Below are 16,517 nucleotides of genomic sequence, written 5' to 3'. Positions count from 1 at the left end.
AACACGGGGATTTGAACTGGCGATCCCCGTGTCAGTAGGTAACGGAATAGACCGCTACGCTACCCGGACGTGTCGAAGTTAAGATTTAAGCAGTGTGCTGTACTTGACCCTATCCCACTGTAAAACTATGTATTTTTTCAATGCTGTGTCAGCTATTATTGAATGGTACATGCAAGCTATTAAAACCAGCAAATAATCATGAGGCAAACACATGCAAAAGTAATGAAGTTTAATTCAAATAAAATCATGCAACAGGTCACCATGACTAGATTCACACCTGTTATAAAATAAACATCTAAAGCCATACATTGCATTCAGTGGGCATTCATCGTACAAGAAATTGCCCCGACGAGTACACACAGATCAGCCCTCAGTTAAAACCAACCAAAATAAGAAAAAAAAAAATAACGCCTCCCTCTCCAAACAGGCCACAATACAGTGGTGATCCTGAAAAAGGTGCAAAGCACACAAAATTAGCTTTTGAAAGTCCATGCTATGTTCTTTGAAGAAAAGGACAAGGACCTATAGTCTCTGACCTCCTAGACTGGCTTTTAACAATCAATCATCATGACAAAGCACTATCAACCATATGGCACAAAGAGGAGAACATGTTGAACATGAACCAAGTCGCAGAACATGAGCGATGAGCGAAGAGTGCCCCGTTGATACATGTGCTGCTGAATGTCTAGTAGCAGTTTATTCTCATGTACCGCGCGTGTGCTCATTTTAAAAAAAGGCCCAGCTAATTCACATCATCGGGATTGCAGTAACTGGATACTGAATTTGAGACCAGCGCAGCTCGAGAACCAAAGCTAAGCAATGCATGTGAAACAATTTTCCAGCAATCCATTTCACCTTACTGCAAGATGGTGAGGTTTCTTCTTGCCTTGTAGTGGCAAATTAAAAGTGAAAGCTTAAAAAATAAAAGTGGATTGCTTGAACATTTCACATCCCTGTTTCAATTGGTGGCTACAGAGGCATATTCCTCTGCGGAGTGGTAAGTCTCTGATCGCTCACAATAAATACAAAGTACAGAGTTGTCACCACCCCTTGAAGAATCCAGCACACACAAACGATAGGTACACTCAGTGTCGTCATTTATGTTATTTTACAATCTGGGTGTTGAACACAAAGTTAATAAAAAATAACCTTAGTTAAGACATACAGTATTTTTGTATCTTAATTACTGGACTCGTCATGGGATAATTGTAGGGTGGAGGTCGAGTTCACCTGCGTATCCTCTCTGTCCACTGGAAGGCTCCTGAGAGAAGTGGCTGTGTTTTAAGATTGAGGGGTGTTGAGCGGGGACAGTCCAGAGCCTTGAAGAACACAAGAGGGGCACATTGCTGTTGGTGAATGTAGGGGTTTTGAAAGTAGTAAAGTCAGCATAGAAGCATTTACGGTCATGTATGTGCATGGATGTTTGGACATGTCTATCTGTCATTATGATGCGTGTTTGTGTATGAAAATGGGGAATTAGAGCAGCAGGAGCCTCAGTTGCTGTACACCTGACCCTCAGGTGGTTGGGGGAGCTTCATGTTCTCTTTGCACATCATGAGCCTTCTCAGTTCCTGCAGCACCATTCGGATGCTGTACGAGTTCTGCCACTTAGCCAGCGCTCCCACTGCTCTTGTGTCCACCTGGAGAGCGGACAAGAGGAAAGAGGAAACGGAGATAAAGGAAGTGTGAGAGGTCTTATGGTTGGCCCAGTATGAAATCTCTACAACCAAAACATGACACCAATCCAGAACAAATACAGACATGAAACGCACCAATATTATTGTCGTGAGCCACAATCATCTTCCAAATCGAACACATCAAGTGGTCGATCGATTGGATCTGGCTTCCCTCTCATTGACAGCAATTTTAAAAAGGCAAACCTGGTCTGCCATTTTGAAAGTCGATCTTTAGACCAACTTTAAAGAGAGACTGACATACCCTTTGTGAACACATTTTTTAACATTGGGAGTTTGAATTATAACCGAAAATAGGTGTGGTTTTATGAATTCAAAGCTTTTGGCTACTGTCTTTCTGGGTGGGTGGGGCTCGGTACCGCTCTTCACTTGTTATTTACAAAAAATGTCAGATAGCGAGAGCAAGACGGAGATCCTCTGCGAGGATTACAGTTTCAAGGAGGAGGATTCGGTGATACAAATAACTGTTTGCTAGGTAGGTAGGTAGGTAGGTAGGTAGGTAGGTAGGTAGGTAGGTAGGTAGGTAGGTAACAATAATAAATAATAATAAACTATTTGTATAGCACCTTTCATACATAAAATGCAGCTCAAAGTGCTTTACATTAAAAAATAGGGAAACAATAAAACTCAACAACAATACAGATAAAATAAGTTAAAAGTAATAAAACACAGACCTAGGCAAAAAACATAAAACAAGGCAAGAAATAAAACCACAGTACAAGATAAAGAATAAGAGTAAAAGAAATAAAATGGAATTAATTAAAAGCAAGAGCATAAAAATGGGTCTTGAGCTGATTCTTAAAACTATCTATGGATGTTGCTGCTCTTATTTGTTGGGGGAGTCTATTCCAAGCCGTCGGTGCATAAAAACAAAATGCTGCTTCGCCATACTTTTTGTAGTTCATTCTAGGGACATTGAGCAGGCCAGCACCAGAGGATCTAAGAGAGCGGCTCTCTTAGATCCTTAGATAGACAGCAATACGTCGTAGCAAGATTGATAAAGTCTCAGCAAAATAGCACAAACTCGAGCCAAGTAGCTAGCAGGTGGGGCTGAAAGAATGACTTCTCCATGGTTTTACAGCAACTCACTACGGACACACCCTATATGCAAATTGACTGGTGTCTACTTATCCACTGGCACAATCTGACATTGGACACCATCTACATTCAATCACAGATCTCTCTCGAGTGGCCGCAGACGCGCTGTTTTGGCCACTGAATTTCTCCGTGGTCACATTTCAACTCGGAACATAGCCTATCAATAGGAATTTTCAGATTTTGATGTCAGTATCACTTTAAAAAGTGATCCAAGTGGAATATATGGTTTGGATTTGTTTATTATCTTTATTGCCCTTTAACGGTTTTCCAAGCTATTTTTAATAAATCACTGGTGTGGGTAAATCTATTTGAAATGCTCATCTAAAAGGTAACAGCAGATGATGGCATTTAGATACAAAGGGGACAGACATACAACTTAGGTCTTACCACACCATTTGAGTTGTGTACACCATTCAGATTGATCTTGGTCACAAAGCGTACAAAAGGGGGAGTTTCTGGATATCTGGGTCCACATTCAACCTTCAAGCTGTATATTCTGTTCTCATAGATTGTCTGCAACAAGATGGTGACAAGTTAGTTCAGAGATTGAGCCCAACTATGCTCAAAAGTTGCATACCACTTTGTATTCTATTATAGTCCATAAAAAAGTAATCATTTTGGAAATTTTCAAGATTATTGTATTGAAAGAAAATTTGAAAAAGCAGCATATTGGAGCCCTCAGACCCATTTCTGGTGGGCTCTTACATGAAAAGATTACAGACATACTTTAAAGGAACAGGGCCACTGTGATCAAAAGTTATTAAATTTGTACTGTAAAAGCTCAAGAATTCTTAGCTTCTATAGTATTCTATAGTGTTACTTAGTAGTAGTAGAAGTAATACTTCTATAGTGTTAATATAGTTCTGTGTAAGGTTGACTTGTATATTAGCTGCAAACTAAAAAGTTGGTGTGCATTTACTATTTCATAATAGTACGCTATTGTGCAAACAATTGGCCTGCATTGGGCCGTTTAGCTGGGGGCAAAACTAGTTACTGGTTTGTTGCCATGACATGTTTATGGAGGTTAAGAGAGGCTATTCATCCAATTGGTTGGTATTGTGTTTTCACTTTCTTGTTATATGCTATACACACTGGATGTCACTGCTTAAGAAGAAAAAAAAAAGATGATATTTTACATAATTGAAATTCAGAATGTAATTTCATGTATCGTGATGCTCAAGGCTTAAGAACACATTGTATATTTTCTAAACACACAGGCACCATTGAGAAAACAAGAAATGCTTATTCTTCGATTCAGAAACGACAGACATCAATTTTTTCAACAAAACGTGATAATCTCTCAAAGCAACCCTTTGTAACCCACATGGGTAATGGAGGCATGTGAGTGATGTGTTGACAGGGTAACAGTAAAGCCTCTCACCCTGGGGGGCCCTAGGATCATGCCATTCCAGTGGGTCAGAGTCATGTCGTCGTCATCCTCTAGGCCCCAGCTCACTGTGCCGTCTCCCACTCCCTTCTGCCCTTCTTCCAGTTCCTCAAGCAGCCGGAAGCTGCGGGGAATTTTGACGCCTGCCCACAAGACAGATGAGACACATTTTTGATGACAGATGAAAAAAGAATTCCTCATGTAAAAAAAAAAAAAAATTTAAAAGGTAATCTGGAAAGGGTTGGGGACCATTGGGAAAGGGTTAAGTCAAAGTTTACTTGGGAAAAAAAAGTGTTTTCTATTGGTTTACAGTTTACTTTTTCAGGGGTAGGATCAGGGGCAGTTGAATTCATTGCTCAATTCAGAGTTGGGTGGGTATATCTAAAAAGGCTTAATTTTGCCTGATTGTTTTATTGAAAATTTTCTCCGCAAAGCATAGATTCTAAACTTCACAGAGGCACTAGCTATAACTGGAGCTCTAGCTATAACTGGGGCTATAGTAGATGCTTGATTTATCATAAATTAATGAAGCGCACATTAACTAACTCACCACTGCAACCTTAGCTGAATATTACATTCCCTTTAGAATATCGATCTTTTAAAAATAAAATAAAAATAAACAGTACCGACTGACCAATTTAATTTGATATATTATATCAATAAATCATGGTTAATGTAGATCACGAAAACACTTTCAGTTCTTGATGTCATTATATTTTTGTTTCCTGTAAACTAAAATAAGCTGAGATGCCAAGTTTGAATACAAAATTAGGTGAATCATGGCATTTGAAATCTACTCCTGTCAGTGTCTTTATGCATGCTCAATAATCCAGGTAAGAAAATCAGAGAAAATTGGATCAGTTCATCTGGATACGTTTATTGACAGATACATTTCATCACTCATCTAAGTGACCTCTTCAGTCTAAACTGACTGCAGGTATTGCCACCCTTATAAACAATACAGTGGCATAACGACCGAAACCAACGACCAGTTTCATATCAAATAGGCATGAACTAGAGTTTCAATAGCCATGTCTATTATTCACGGAGGATTTGGGAATGGTTGCAATCACAGCATTGTAAAACGCGACAGATTGTTTATAAGGGTGGGGATACCTGCAGTCAGTTTAGACTAGTGGTTTAGACTAGGCTAGTGGCCACTCTTTCCCATCCTTGATAGAGAGGAACGCTGGTTTGAATGGGGAGCCATCTATGTGAAGAGGGAACGACCATCCCTGAATCGGGGGGGGGGGGGGGGTAAGAGTACATCTGTCGCCATTTTACAATGCTATGATTGCAACCATTTCCCAATCCTCTGAATAGTACACATGGCCACTGAAACTGGTTAATGGTCATGCCTACCATTGGTTTCGGTCGTTATGCAACTGAATTGTTTATAAGGTTGGGATACCTGCAGTCAGTTTAGACTGAAGAGGTCACATAGATGAGAGATGAAACGTTTCTGTCAATAAACATCAGATGAACTGATTCAACTTTCTTTGATACTCCTGGCAGGTTTCTTTGACTAGAATAGACATTTGATCTAAAAATAACACAGAGGACAATTCCTATAAAGTTCTAAAAAGTGCATGAATAGTCAAAAAGCATTTAAACAGTTCCCTTGCATTACGATGCATATACATCGTTAAGCTTTTGCTACATAACTGAAATTAAATTGGAAACTCCCATCTGTAAAACTTAAAGCTACAGCATTGAACATACCAATGCAAATCCTTCCGCCTCTCGACTACCTCGTATCCCTCCGCTAAGCCCCTCCCACAAAATGACCTCCACATTGCTCTTCAACCCCTTACACTCGCGTACGACCAGGAAATGTCAAAGTGAGACTCGTGAAACTTGTATCGTAGTTGACAGAGCCGGCCCAAGGCATAAGTGAACTAAGCAGTTGCTTAGTGCCCCGTGCCAGCAGGGGGTCCCCAAGAGAGCTTGAAATGTCAAACATGACAGGTTGATAAATATATATATTTTTGTGTGTGTGATATATCATATCAGTAATAATCACCAAAAAACAAAAACGAAATATTTTGATATCATGTTGTTTAACAGACTGTCAAATTAATGCTACTGGTTTAATAATTTCCACTGCCTATGTCAGAACTGGGGTCAGGTTCATGCACATTATAACTGTAAGCAAGTACATCGCGACAGTATGTCACCTAAAAGGGTTTATCCATCTGGCGCAGCGAAGTGAAAGAGGAGGAAAGCAGAGGACGACAAAAAAAACCAGCAGGATAAAGGTATGTTTCCACGACCAATTATGGCATGGTATCGTGAACATTCACTAACAATAACGTTAAATAGATGCCTCAAAGGAGCCAAGGTATGGTGAGCTAACATCAGCTAGCATAGTTAGCTAGCTGGATGGCTAGTGCTTTAAGCTAACATTAGCTAACAAAATATACCAGTAGCGACAGTTACCCCTTTAAGATAGAAATGTCTACTGCTACTATTCATAGAGCTATGATGACGTGTGGGGGGGGGAGGCAAATTAAATTCTGCTTAGGACCCCATAAAGCCTTAGGCCAGCTCTGGTAGTTGATAATCTGTCCATGTAAAAAAAAAAACAAATTTTTTTCAGCAAACCTCTTAGTTACACTAATATTGTTCATACGAAGCAGCCATTACGCATTAATTTTGTTGATTTTTAGGGTTAGAGTTACAACCAGAGGTGACCGACAGGACAGGGCGAACATGAATTGTTCATGTACACGCACATCTGCACATGTAGAACAGCCGGGGTGATCGGCACGATGGCGGACTGAGCGGGTGTACTTGCTAGAGCATAGGCTAAAGTTCCACAACAGTATTAAATAAGGATTTTTCCCCTCAAAGAAGTTTTGGATTACGAGTCCAAAAATGCCAAACAAAGGAAAGAAGTGAAATCTAAGGGGAAAAAAAATAAAGATATGACGAAGAACACCGAAGCTAGCAACACGGATGATGTACCGGACGCGCTTCTACTTCATGACTACGTGTGATGGAGGCTACTAATGCCAGGCTCAATAAACGAAGTGTTGACGAGCTAGAAGATTCACCATTAAACACACCTCGATGAGCTAGAAGATTCCCCATTAAACACACCGTCTAAGGGCTCCCATATTCGGAAATGGGTAAGGCCAAATGAGGAATCGGCAATTGACCTTTCGCAAAGTACCGCCCCAGAACGGCGCTTGTCCAATCCTACCTTAGCAACAGTTTCTATGTGAGGGAGGTCCGTCAAGCTTTCAAACAGACAGCAAAATGCTGAAACGGTGTGCCTATGGGATCTGCAAATCAGATACTAGATATCTGAAAAGCTTGGAGAGGGTGTAATTTTCTTTCCCTTCCTGAAACCCAGAACGCAAGAAGCGCAATGTCGGCAATGTATTTCGCAGTATAGCAGACCCCATGGCCAGGTTGATCCATCCAAAATCAACAAAAATACCTGTCTGCTCCAAGCTAAGCTTGTTACTAGCTATTATTGATAGCTAATATAGCCAACGTATTATTACTGTTACTTTTACCCACACAATGATTATTACCATTATCAACATATCAACGTATTACTGACTAACAAAATAACATTTTTAATGTACCTGATAAACGTACCCAACTTAGTCTGTGGCCAGATACCTAATTTAATGATAGCTATCCCACTAACATAACTTTGTTATGCTAGTCACAGGCAACGGATCTAGTTGACAGAGTGAACATTGATATGTAATCCTACCAGTAAAGACATTAAACAAATGATGGAAGGGGATGGATGCCCCCCCCCCCAGAGGAACTTCTGAATGGAGGATACATTTAAAGAGGTTGGTTCCTTTCATTGTTCCTAACAAAGTGTTGTGAGGTTAAACTTTTTCTTTTTTACTGTTAAATGCAATTGGTCTTAAGGATAATGTAAAATGCAAGGCTACTTTTTGTTTTGTAAAGGTCTTAAAGCACACTGCATGTTTTTGCAAGAGACTCATTCATGTGAACAGGACACTACATTTTGGAAGAACCAGTGGGGATACAAAATTCTTTTTTCTCATGGCAGTAATCGATCTGGGGGTGTGGCCATATGTTTCTATTGATTCCCTGGGGAGGTAGTAACATTCAAAAATGATAAGGATGGTCACTGGATTGTTGTGGCTGTAAATTTAGAGGGGTCATTTGCAATTTTGATTAATATCTATGGATAAAATAATATTGGTCAAAAGAAAATATTATTAGGAGCGCTTACAGAAATTATTGCTGAATATAAGCAAACTTATGGTATAGGATTTACTTTAATAGATCGAGATTTTAATATGGCACCAGATGAGCGGTTAGATAGATGTCCATCTTTTTATAATGATTACCATTAAAACAGTGTATTGAAGGAATTCATAAACGTCAATTATTTTATTGATATTTGGAGAGAAAAAAACCCCATATAGGAGACAATTTCCTTGGATAAAACCCAATGGGAGATCAAGATCCAGAATAGATCTTTGGTTGGTGACTCCAGAAATCAAAATCTGTGACTAACGTTGCAATGTCTGCTGCTCCATTGACAGACCATTGTGTAATCAGAATAGCTCTGAAACCAGATGGTAATCATAAATGTAGAAAAAAAATATTGGAAGTTCAATGCTGATCTGTTAAATTTAGAAGAATATGTTAAGGAAGTAAAGGCATTAATGGTGGAAATTAAAAGAGATACAGAAATAGATACATACTGCAGGAAATGGGAATATTTTAAATATAAGGTCATGAGTCTATCAATTAAATTTAGCAAAACCAGATGTCAACAGCAAAGGGAAGGTGAATATAAATTGGTTCAAGAAATTAATGAATGTTGTAGAAAAATTGAGTTACCAGATGAAAACAAGCAAAGATATTGAGTTTACAAGCCATATTAGATAACTTGTTAATCCAAAGGGCACAAGGACCTTATGCTAGTTCCAGAGCTAAATGGACAGAACAAGGGGAGAAGAACACGTCTTATTTTTTTTTGGACTGGAAAGGAGGAGACAATAAAGAAATACAATAAATGTTTTGATGATCAATAATAGAGGATGTTATGACACAAAGGTAATTTCTGAAGAAAATCATCAATTCTATTTCAAATTATACTCCTCATCCTATTCAGTTGAGGATTCATTGTTATTTCTTGAAAGCATTAAACATTATATTCCTAGAATTGATTTGGCATTTAAAAAAAAGGTGATTCTGAGATTAGAATGAAGGAATTGGATAAAGCTATAAAGCAAATGTCAGTAGGTAAAGCTCCTGGTCAAGATGGTTTAACCTCAAACTTTTATAAAATTTTCTGGGAAAATATAAAAGAACTGTTATTTAATGCCCTAAAAGAATGGATTGAAAACAATAATTTAATGTCGACCATGAAGCAAGGTATTATTACTTTGTTAGCTAAACCTGGTAAGGACAAATATTTATTGATAACCTGAGACCAGTAACTTTATTGAATGTGGATTACAAAGTATTTACCTATATTATTGTCAAACGGAAGAAAGTATAGGACAGATAATAAGTGAAACTCAGTCAGAGTTTCTTAAAGATAGGTCTATACTATACATAATAACATTAGGCTGGTTCTTGATTTACTAGATTATAATTATTTGATTGAAGACAATGGTTTCATAATGTTTTTAGATTTTTACAAAGCCTTTGATTTAGTTGAACATCCATTTATAATAAAGTCTTTAGAATATTTTGGTTTTGGTCCAAAATTTATAAAGGCAATTAATTAATATGGTGTATAATGACATTAATAGTTCAGTTTCTCGCCGTAAAGGAACATCTAAAAGGTTTGAGGTTAAACGAGGGATTCGACAGGGTTGTTCTTGCTCCCCTTTATTATTTATTTTAGTTGCAGAAATGTTGTCAATTTTTATAAAAAATCATCCAGACATTGAGCCTTTAAATCTGCTAGGCAATCATCTGGTCATAACTCAGCTGGCAGATCATACTACCATCTTCCTCAAGATGTCAGAACAGATCCCTCTGGTAATCAAGAAGATAGATGAGTTTTCTAAAGCATCTGAACCTACACTTAAATTTTAAAAAATGTGAACTAATTGCTATACATGACCATCCTCTAATAGATTTGTATGATATTCCAGTAAAAAATTGAATCTATACTCAATTCTTGGTTACAGAGGGATTTATCAATCTTCAGATGTATTTTGATTACTAAAATTGAAACATTATCTAGAACAGTGTTTCTCAACCCAGTCCTCAAGGAACCCCTATCCTGCAAATTTTCATTGTCCCTGCATAGGTAGCCCTGCTTGTACTTACTCAACCAGTCATCTCATAGCACTTAATTATGCAAGGTGTGCAAACTCAGACATTCATTGCTGATTGGTTGAATAACTACAAACAGGTACCTATTCAGGATTGCAAAGAAAATCTGCAGGATAGGGGGTCCTTGAGGACTGGTTGAGAAACACTGATCTAGAATGATGTACTCAGCTTTTTCATTAGCCATTCCTGACAATTTAATGAAATCAATTAATCAAACAAATTTCAACTTTATTTGGAAAAACAAACATCATTATATTAGATAAGGGGATGTGGTAAAATCATTAGAAGAAGGGGGCTTAAATGTGATTTGACTATAAGGCAATGAATGGAATAATAAAATTGGATTCTGGTTTAATATTCCCTCAACAATAATAAATAAGTATGGTTGGATAGATTTTCTGTTAACATGTGATTTCTGTATTTCGGAACTACTTATTAAGCCGTCTAGATTTCATCAGCAGACTCTCTTATATCGGAAACTGGTTTATAAGTACAATTTCACTCCACATAGCTCTCCAATCTGGAATAACAGATGTCTCTTTTGTTTAAAAGAAAATCTTTGTTATTATGATTGGGTGGAGAGAGGTATTTGGTCTATTTTACATTTGATGAATTCAAGAGGAAATCTTCTAGAGTACAATGAATTCATTGATAAAGTCAATGTAACGTGTACAAAAAAACCCAATACTCAGTGGTTATCAAGGCAATCCCACAAGTAATGGTGAATATGATAAAAGAAATTTTAACTTATGATGTGTTAGTACCACAGATGCCTTCACTTTACATAGACAATCTCGATTTTATGGAGAAAAAATGCCCAAACAAAATTGTTAAGGGGTGTCCTTACCTCTGTATGCTTTCCTCTACCATTAAAAAGAAAAAAATCTATTCAAAAATTATCCTCAAGAGATTATAGGTAGAATCAGAACCAGATACCTCACTCTCCCTATTTCACCAAAAGCGAAAGAAACTCATTTTAAAATGACAAATGATATTTATCCATGTAATGAGTTTCTGAGACAAAGATTTAACATTGAAAAAAACAATTGCATGTTTTGTGATTCTGTTATCAAAATGTTAGAACGTTTTTTACTTGTAATTATACTAGAGCCTTTTGGGAATTATTTCAAAATTAGATATCTGAAAAAGACTTGCATTTGCCCAATTTAGATTATAAGGATATTAAATTTGGAGTTATAATGGGGGATAAAAAATATGGAAATGTTGTACAGTAGCCTGATTATTATGGCTAAACAATTTATCCATAGATCTATATTTATTAAGGCCAGGCCACTATTCTTAGTCTTCATGAATGAATTAATACGTTTTAAGAAAGCACTGAAATGTATACAAACGAAAAAAGTTTGCATATTTACAAAAACATAGATATATTGATTTCTGATTAGACCCCCTTCTGTCTTTTTGTCTTATTATTATTTTTCCTTATTTTTATCGTTTTGTGAAATACTAAAAAAATTGTAATTAAAAAAAAACTTGTGGAACTGTCAATAGGAACACCCTCTCTCTGAAATGGCCCATGATTGGCTAAAATTTTCTATCCCAGACTAGATTCTTTTAAAGCTTGTATACAAAGTCAAGAGGAAGTGCAGAAGTCTAGTTTTCTCTCAGACCATCTTAATTACAGTATGCTGAAAGTTTATTATGGAATTTTTGCACAATGGCTGTCAAAAAACTGCCTAACCCAGCTTTAAAGGAATTGTTTTCTCTACTTTTGTGGCTCTTTGCCACTCTTTCAATAAGCTCACAAATTGACCAATGTATATTTCTAATACCAGCCACACCCGGGTCAGCATCAGTGATGTAAATGAGGTAAATTTCTGTGCTTCCAGTCTGTTCTTTCTGTTGGTTGCCAGTAGACTGCCAGCAGCTTTCAATATAAAGCGCATCAAACACACCTTCCGGGATATTTGTACAGAAGCATACAGCTGCCATTACATATCTGAACCAATACTGTAAACTAAAAGGATATTTTGCTACGGTCATTCCGGCCTAAATCGTGAATTGGAGACACATTACCACTATTGTTATGGAGATTGGAGATGGAGATATTACCACTATAAATTTGGATGATCACTGCAAACAGCATGCAGAGAATGAAAGGAATGAACTAAATCAGCAGTGGCTATCCATGGGCCATGGAGAGCCATGTGTATGCAGGTTTTCATTCACATCCAACTCCACACCAGGTGATTTCACTGATACATTCTTCCTCTTTAGTTACGGGGTTGCTAATCAGTGAAATCACCTGGTGTGGAGTCCAGTTGGAATGAAAACCTGCATACACATGGCTCTCCATGGCACATGGTTAGCCACCCTTGAACTAAATGGAAGACACGACTAAGCAGAGTAAACACTCTGATGTGTGGCTAGCACAACGTAGCAAAATGCAATCCTTGTATTTTATGCAAGGTAGGAGGCCCTCCATTATGGAAAAGCATTTCCATAATGGAGGCATGATTTAAACCCAAAAGAATGCAGTTTTAGATGACTGAAATTCCTTGTCATCATAATGCTCCAGATTCAGCAAACACAAGTGATGTTAGTGCCTGCACTCAGGTAAAACAAGACAGACATCTAACTTTTAAATGTCAAGATAGGGAATGATATTTCAGAGCAATATGAACCCCCAAGCAGTTCATCCCAGAGGTCCTTGAAGGGAGAGGCCTTTCACCATTGTAATGATGGGCCAGCTGAACAAGGACAGTGAATGAATGTCACTGAGCAGTAACAAGATTTGTAGTGAAGGGGTTACATGGCTTTACAGCTGTTCAGTCCCCTTCATTTAAACCGAGGTAAAGGTTAGAGCAAATTATCTGCTATTTAAAGATATCCATTTATACCTACTATTATTTTGATAACATTGATTGTCATCTCCCTACAGTATTATCCTAATATTACTACATCGAAATTTACCAAATAGATACAATCAATCCTTCCTCCATATCATAGGAAAGCCACTTTATAAAAGCCAATTCATTCAATATTGTATTCTTACAATGAATTTGTTCTCTGCATTTAACCCATCCTGTTGTATAGGAGCAGTGGGCAGCTGCAGCACCCGGGGACCAACTCCAGTTCCTCTTTCCATTGCCTTGGTCAGAGACACAGACAGGAGTTTTAACCCTAACATGCATGTCTTTTTGATGGTGGAAGGAAACTGGAGCACCCGGAAGAAACCCACGCAGAGAACATGCAAACTCCACACAGAAAGGATCTGGGATGGCCTGGGGTTCTAACCCAGGACCTTCTTGCTGTTAGGCAACAGTGCTAAGAATCAGAAACTGGGGTTCGATGAGAACCAGATTTGATAAGCAGAATCAGAATCAGAAAAATCCAAAGGATGCCCAATTCCTAGGATGAGGGCTGTTGTGCTAAAGCAATATGCCTCTCAAATAATCTTAAAATGACCAAGATGAATGAGGTCCAGCTGTTACATTAGATAACAAAGGTTTCACGTGTGTGATGGCTTTCCTCTTTTTGGAGACATGGTTCTTCCTGCACACCATAAACAGCGGTGGAAATCTCTGACTGCAGAAAATAAAACCGAGTAAGCAGCAATGTGTAGCAAGGAACACAGACCTATTCTGAAGGCGGTGGTTTATATTTAACTTTACACTCTGTTGCAATAAATTTAACTTACTTTATCATCAGTTTTAAAGATTTGAACTGAGTAGCTTGACTGACAAGCTAATCTCATTTTATAATCTCTGGATTTTGTGGAATGGTTGTTGGTTGGTTTTAAGAATATACAGCAGCAGCCTTTCCACGTACAATGGACTGAAACGTTTGCAACTTAACTTGAATTGTGTAGAACATATTTCGTTCGATCTACGGAGCTGCATTCTGTAGCTAGTATCTTATGTTTCTGAAAAGTGAATCTGCATTAACCAAAATTTTGCCTCAGTTTTCAGTTTCAATTCACTTGAAAATGTGGAGTATTGCGCTAATGTGCCTCAATCACTAACCACCCTCCCAATTACTGGCAGACTTCAACTCTAACCGTCGTTCGCTCGTTTAACCTTTTATAAACGTTCAGATTCAAAAAATGCCGATTAACAGATTACTGACGTGAACAAACCTGACACCAAGATGTGAAGTAGCCAAGGAATAACCAAATTCCGTGAATGACACCATTTAAATCTGCATCATTCAGACTCAGCTATTCAGGGGCAGACGTTTTAGGCCGTAAAACCTAATAGTTATCTCCTCTTGCAATCTGTCACAGGTAACGTGTGATAAAATAGATAAGATGTATTTTCCACTTAATGATTGCGAGACATTTTAATGCAATCTCTCTGAAATGACTGCAGCGGTAGGGTAAGCTTGTTAAACTATCGTTAGCACAATTAAGGCAAGTTAACCTTCGGGGATCAAAACTATTGGTAGTTGACAATTCTTTGCAGAACTAGCCAACTGGCTCGTTGACACATTTAACATCAGTGGTGCACTTGGACGTGCTTTGATTCGTCTTAAAACACGCTTGCTAGCCAAGGGTGCAAGGGAGGCGAAATTTTAGGCGACCGCTGCTGTCGCAAGCCCGTGGGCCAGGCTAGCTAACCAAGCTAGCCACATTCATATTAGCGTCGTATCCTTCGAGCAGTTTCCGGTTACTGTCCGGGCCAATATGTCACTTTACCCTTAGACCATCTGCAAGTAACGACAGCCATGATGTGGTTTTAATATTTGCACGTTCTGGAACTCGTTAACAAATCGCTACTTCAAGCACGAGCAAGTCCGGCTTACCTGATCCGGCGGCGGCCGCCATCTTTGTCACGAATCAGCGGGAGCGCGCACGCACGTATTCATTTTATGCGACTCCGCGTCAGTCAAAACAAAACCACACCATCGCGACAAAATTTAGACATATTTGAATTTAAAGAAGTATTATGATATGTTCGAGTACACATATCGTAGTGTCAAATGTGTTTTCCCTCAACGGTCATTTCATTTTCATTGTGAAATTGCCCCCTGATCCCGCCGTCCTGCAAAATACTAAACTCCACCTTTTTTTTTCTTCTTTTTTTTAAATTGTGGGTATAATGCTTTCCCTAATGTCTTTGAGTTATCCTCATCATCATCATCATCATCATCTCTCATGGAGAACAACTACTTTTAAAAGCAGGATACAAATAACAAATAACATTTTGAAAACCCAATTCCTCAATAATATTGACTGCCTGGGAAAAGCTGCCTGTCTGAAATGCAGGTTTTAATTCAATGAATAGGCTCCAGTTACACAGTCGAATCCAAGCAAACGTGGACTTTTATCCTCTGCCCATACTCGTTGAGATGTACATTTACTGCTTTTGTTTAGACTTTTTCAAATGTACATCAAGTTTTGGGTCTGTAATCATCCCCAGGCTTGTTGTAAATAAGGGGACACAGAGAGAAATAAAAAGTAATGAGGTATATTGTGTGACCTGCTGACAGTTCGTCCCTGTGACCCTTTGATAATCAACTTCATAAAAATCTCATTTCTAGAGCACCGCTACAAATACGGTTAGCTCTTTAGTCATAGGCGATGCATTTCTTCCACCTATTGGACAATATATGCAATGTCAGTTTAGTCCCACAATCAACCTTCCATAAATCCATTATCCGAACCGCTTATCCTACAATCACTGGGCGGCAGCTGGCAGGGAGACACCCTGGACAGGCCGCCAGGCTATCACACACACACACACACACACACACACACACACACACACACACACACACACACACACACACACACACACACACACACACACACACACACACACACACACACACACACACACACACACCTAGGAACAATTTAGTATGGCCGATTCACCTGACCTACATGTCTTTGGATTGTGGGAGGAAACTGGAGCACCCACGCAGAGAAAATGCAAACTCCACAGAGAGGACAACCCCCAAGGTTGGGCTACACTGGGGCTCAAACCCAGACCCTTCTTGCTGTGAGGCAACCACACTAACCACTGCACCACCGTGCCCACGATCAACCTGCGGGACCTAATGATAGCGAATATATGGTA

At 38.6% G+C, this 16,517-nt stretch overlaps 1 protein-coding gene across 1 annotated transcript; it reads right to left on the bottom strand.

Moving 5' to 3' along the window:
• Positions 1 to 214: 214 nt before the first annotated feature.
• On the bottom strand, positions 215 to 15,262 carry ube2v1 (ubiquitin-conjugating enzyme E2 variant 1). The gene is made up of 4 exons (XM_056273365.1): positions 15,241 to 15,262; positions 4,174 to 4,322; positions 3,180 to 3,305; positions 215 to 1,640 (listed from the first exon to the last, which is right to left on the bottom strand). The coding sequence occupies exons 1-4, from the start codon at positions 15,260 to 15,262 to the stop codon at positions 1,494 to 1,496; spliced, it is 444 nt and encodes a 147-aa protein (XP_056129340.1). The 3' UTR covers positions 215 to 1,493.
• Between the last annotated feature and the right edge of the window lie 1,255 nt (positions 15,263 to 16,517).

The sequence above is a fragment of the Lampris incognitus genome, chromosome 2 (assembly GCF_029633865.1).
Source record: "Lampris incognitus isolate fLamInc1 chromosome 2, fLamInc1.hap2, whole genome shotgun sequence".
NCBI classification, from domain to species: Eukaryota; Metazoa; Chordata; class Actinopteri; order Lampriformes; family Lampridae; genus Lampris; species Lampris incognitus.
This window is presented reverse-complemented; position numbering and strand designations above follow the sequence as displayed.

Bases quoted from the DNA above. Each gene is read 5' to 3' on its own strand.
- ube2v1 (XM_056273365.1), bottom strand. From the start codon at position 15,262: ATGGCGGCCGCCGCCGGATCAG. The intron at 3,306-4,173 runs GTGAGAGGCTTT...ATCTTGTTGCAG, and splicing joins TGATCCTAGGGCCCCCCAGG to ACAATCTATGAGAACAGAAT. The intron at 1,641-3,179 runs GTAAGACCTAAG...TCCGCTCTCCAG, and splicing joins TACACAACTCAAATGGTGTG to GTGGACACAAGAGCAGTGGG.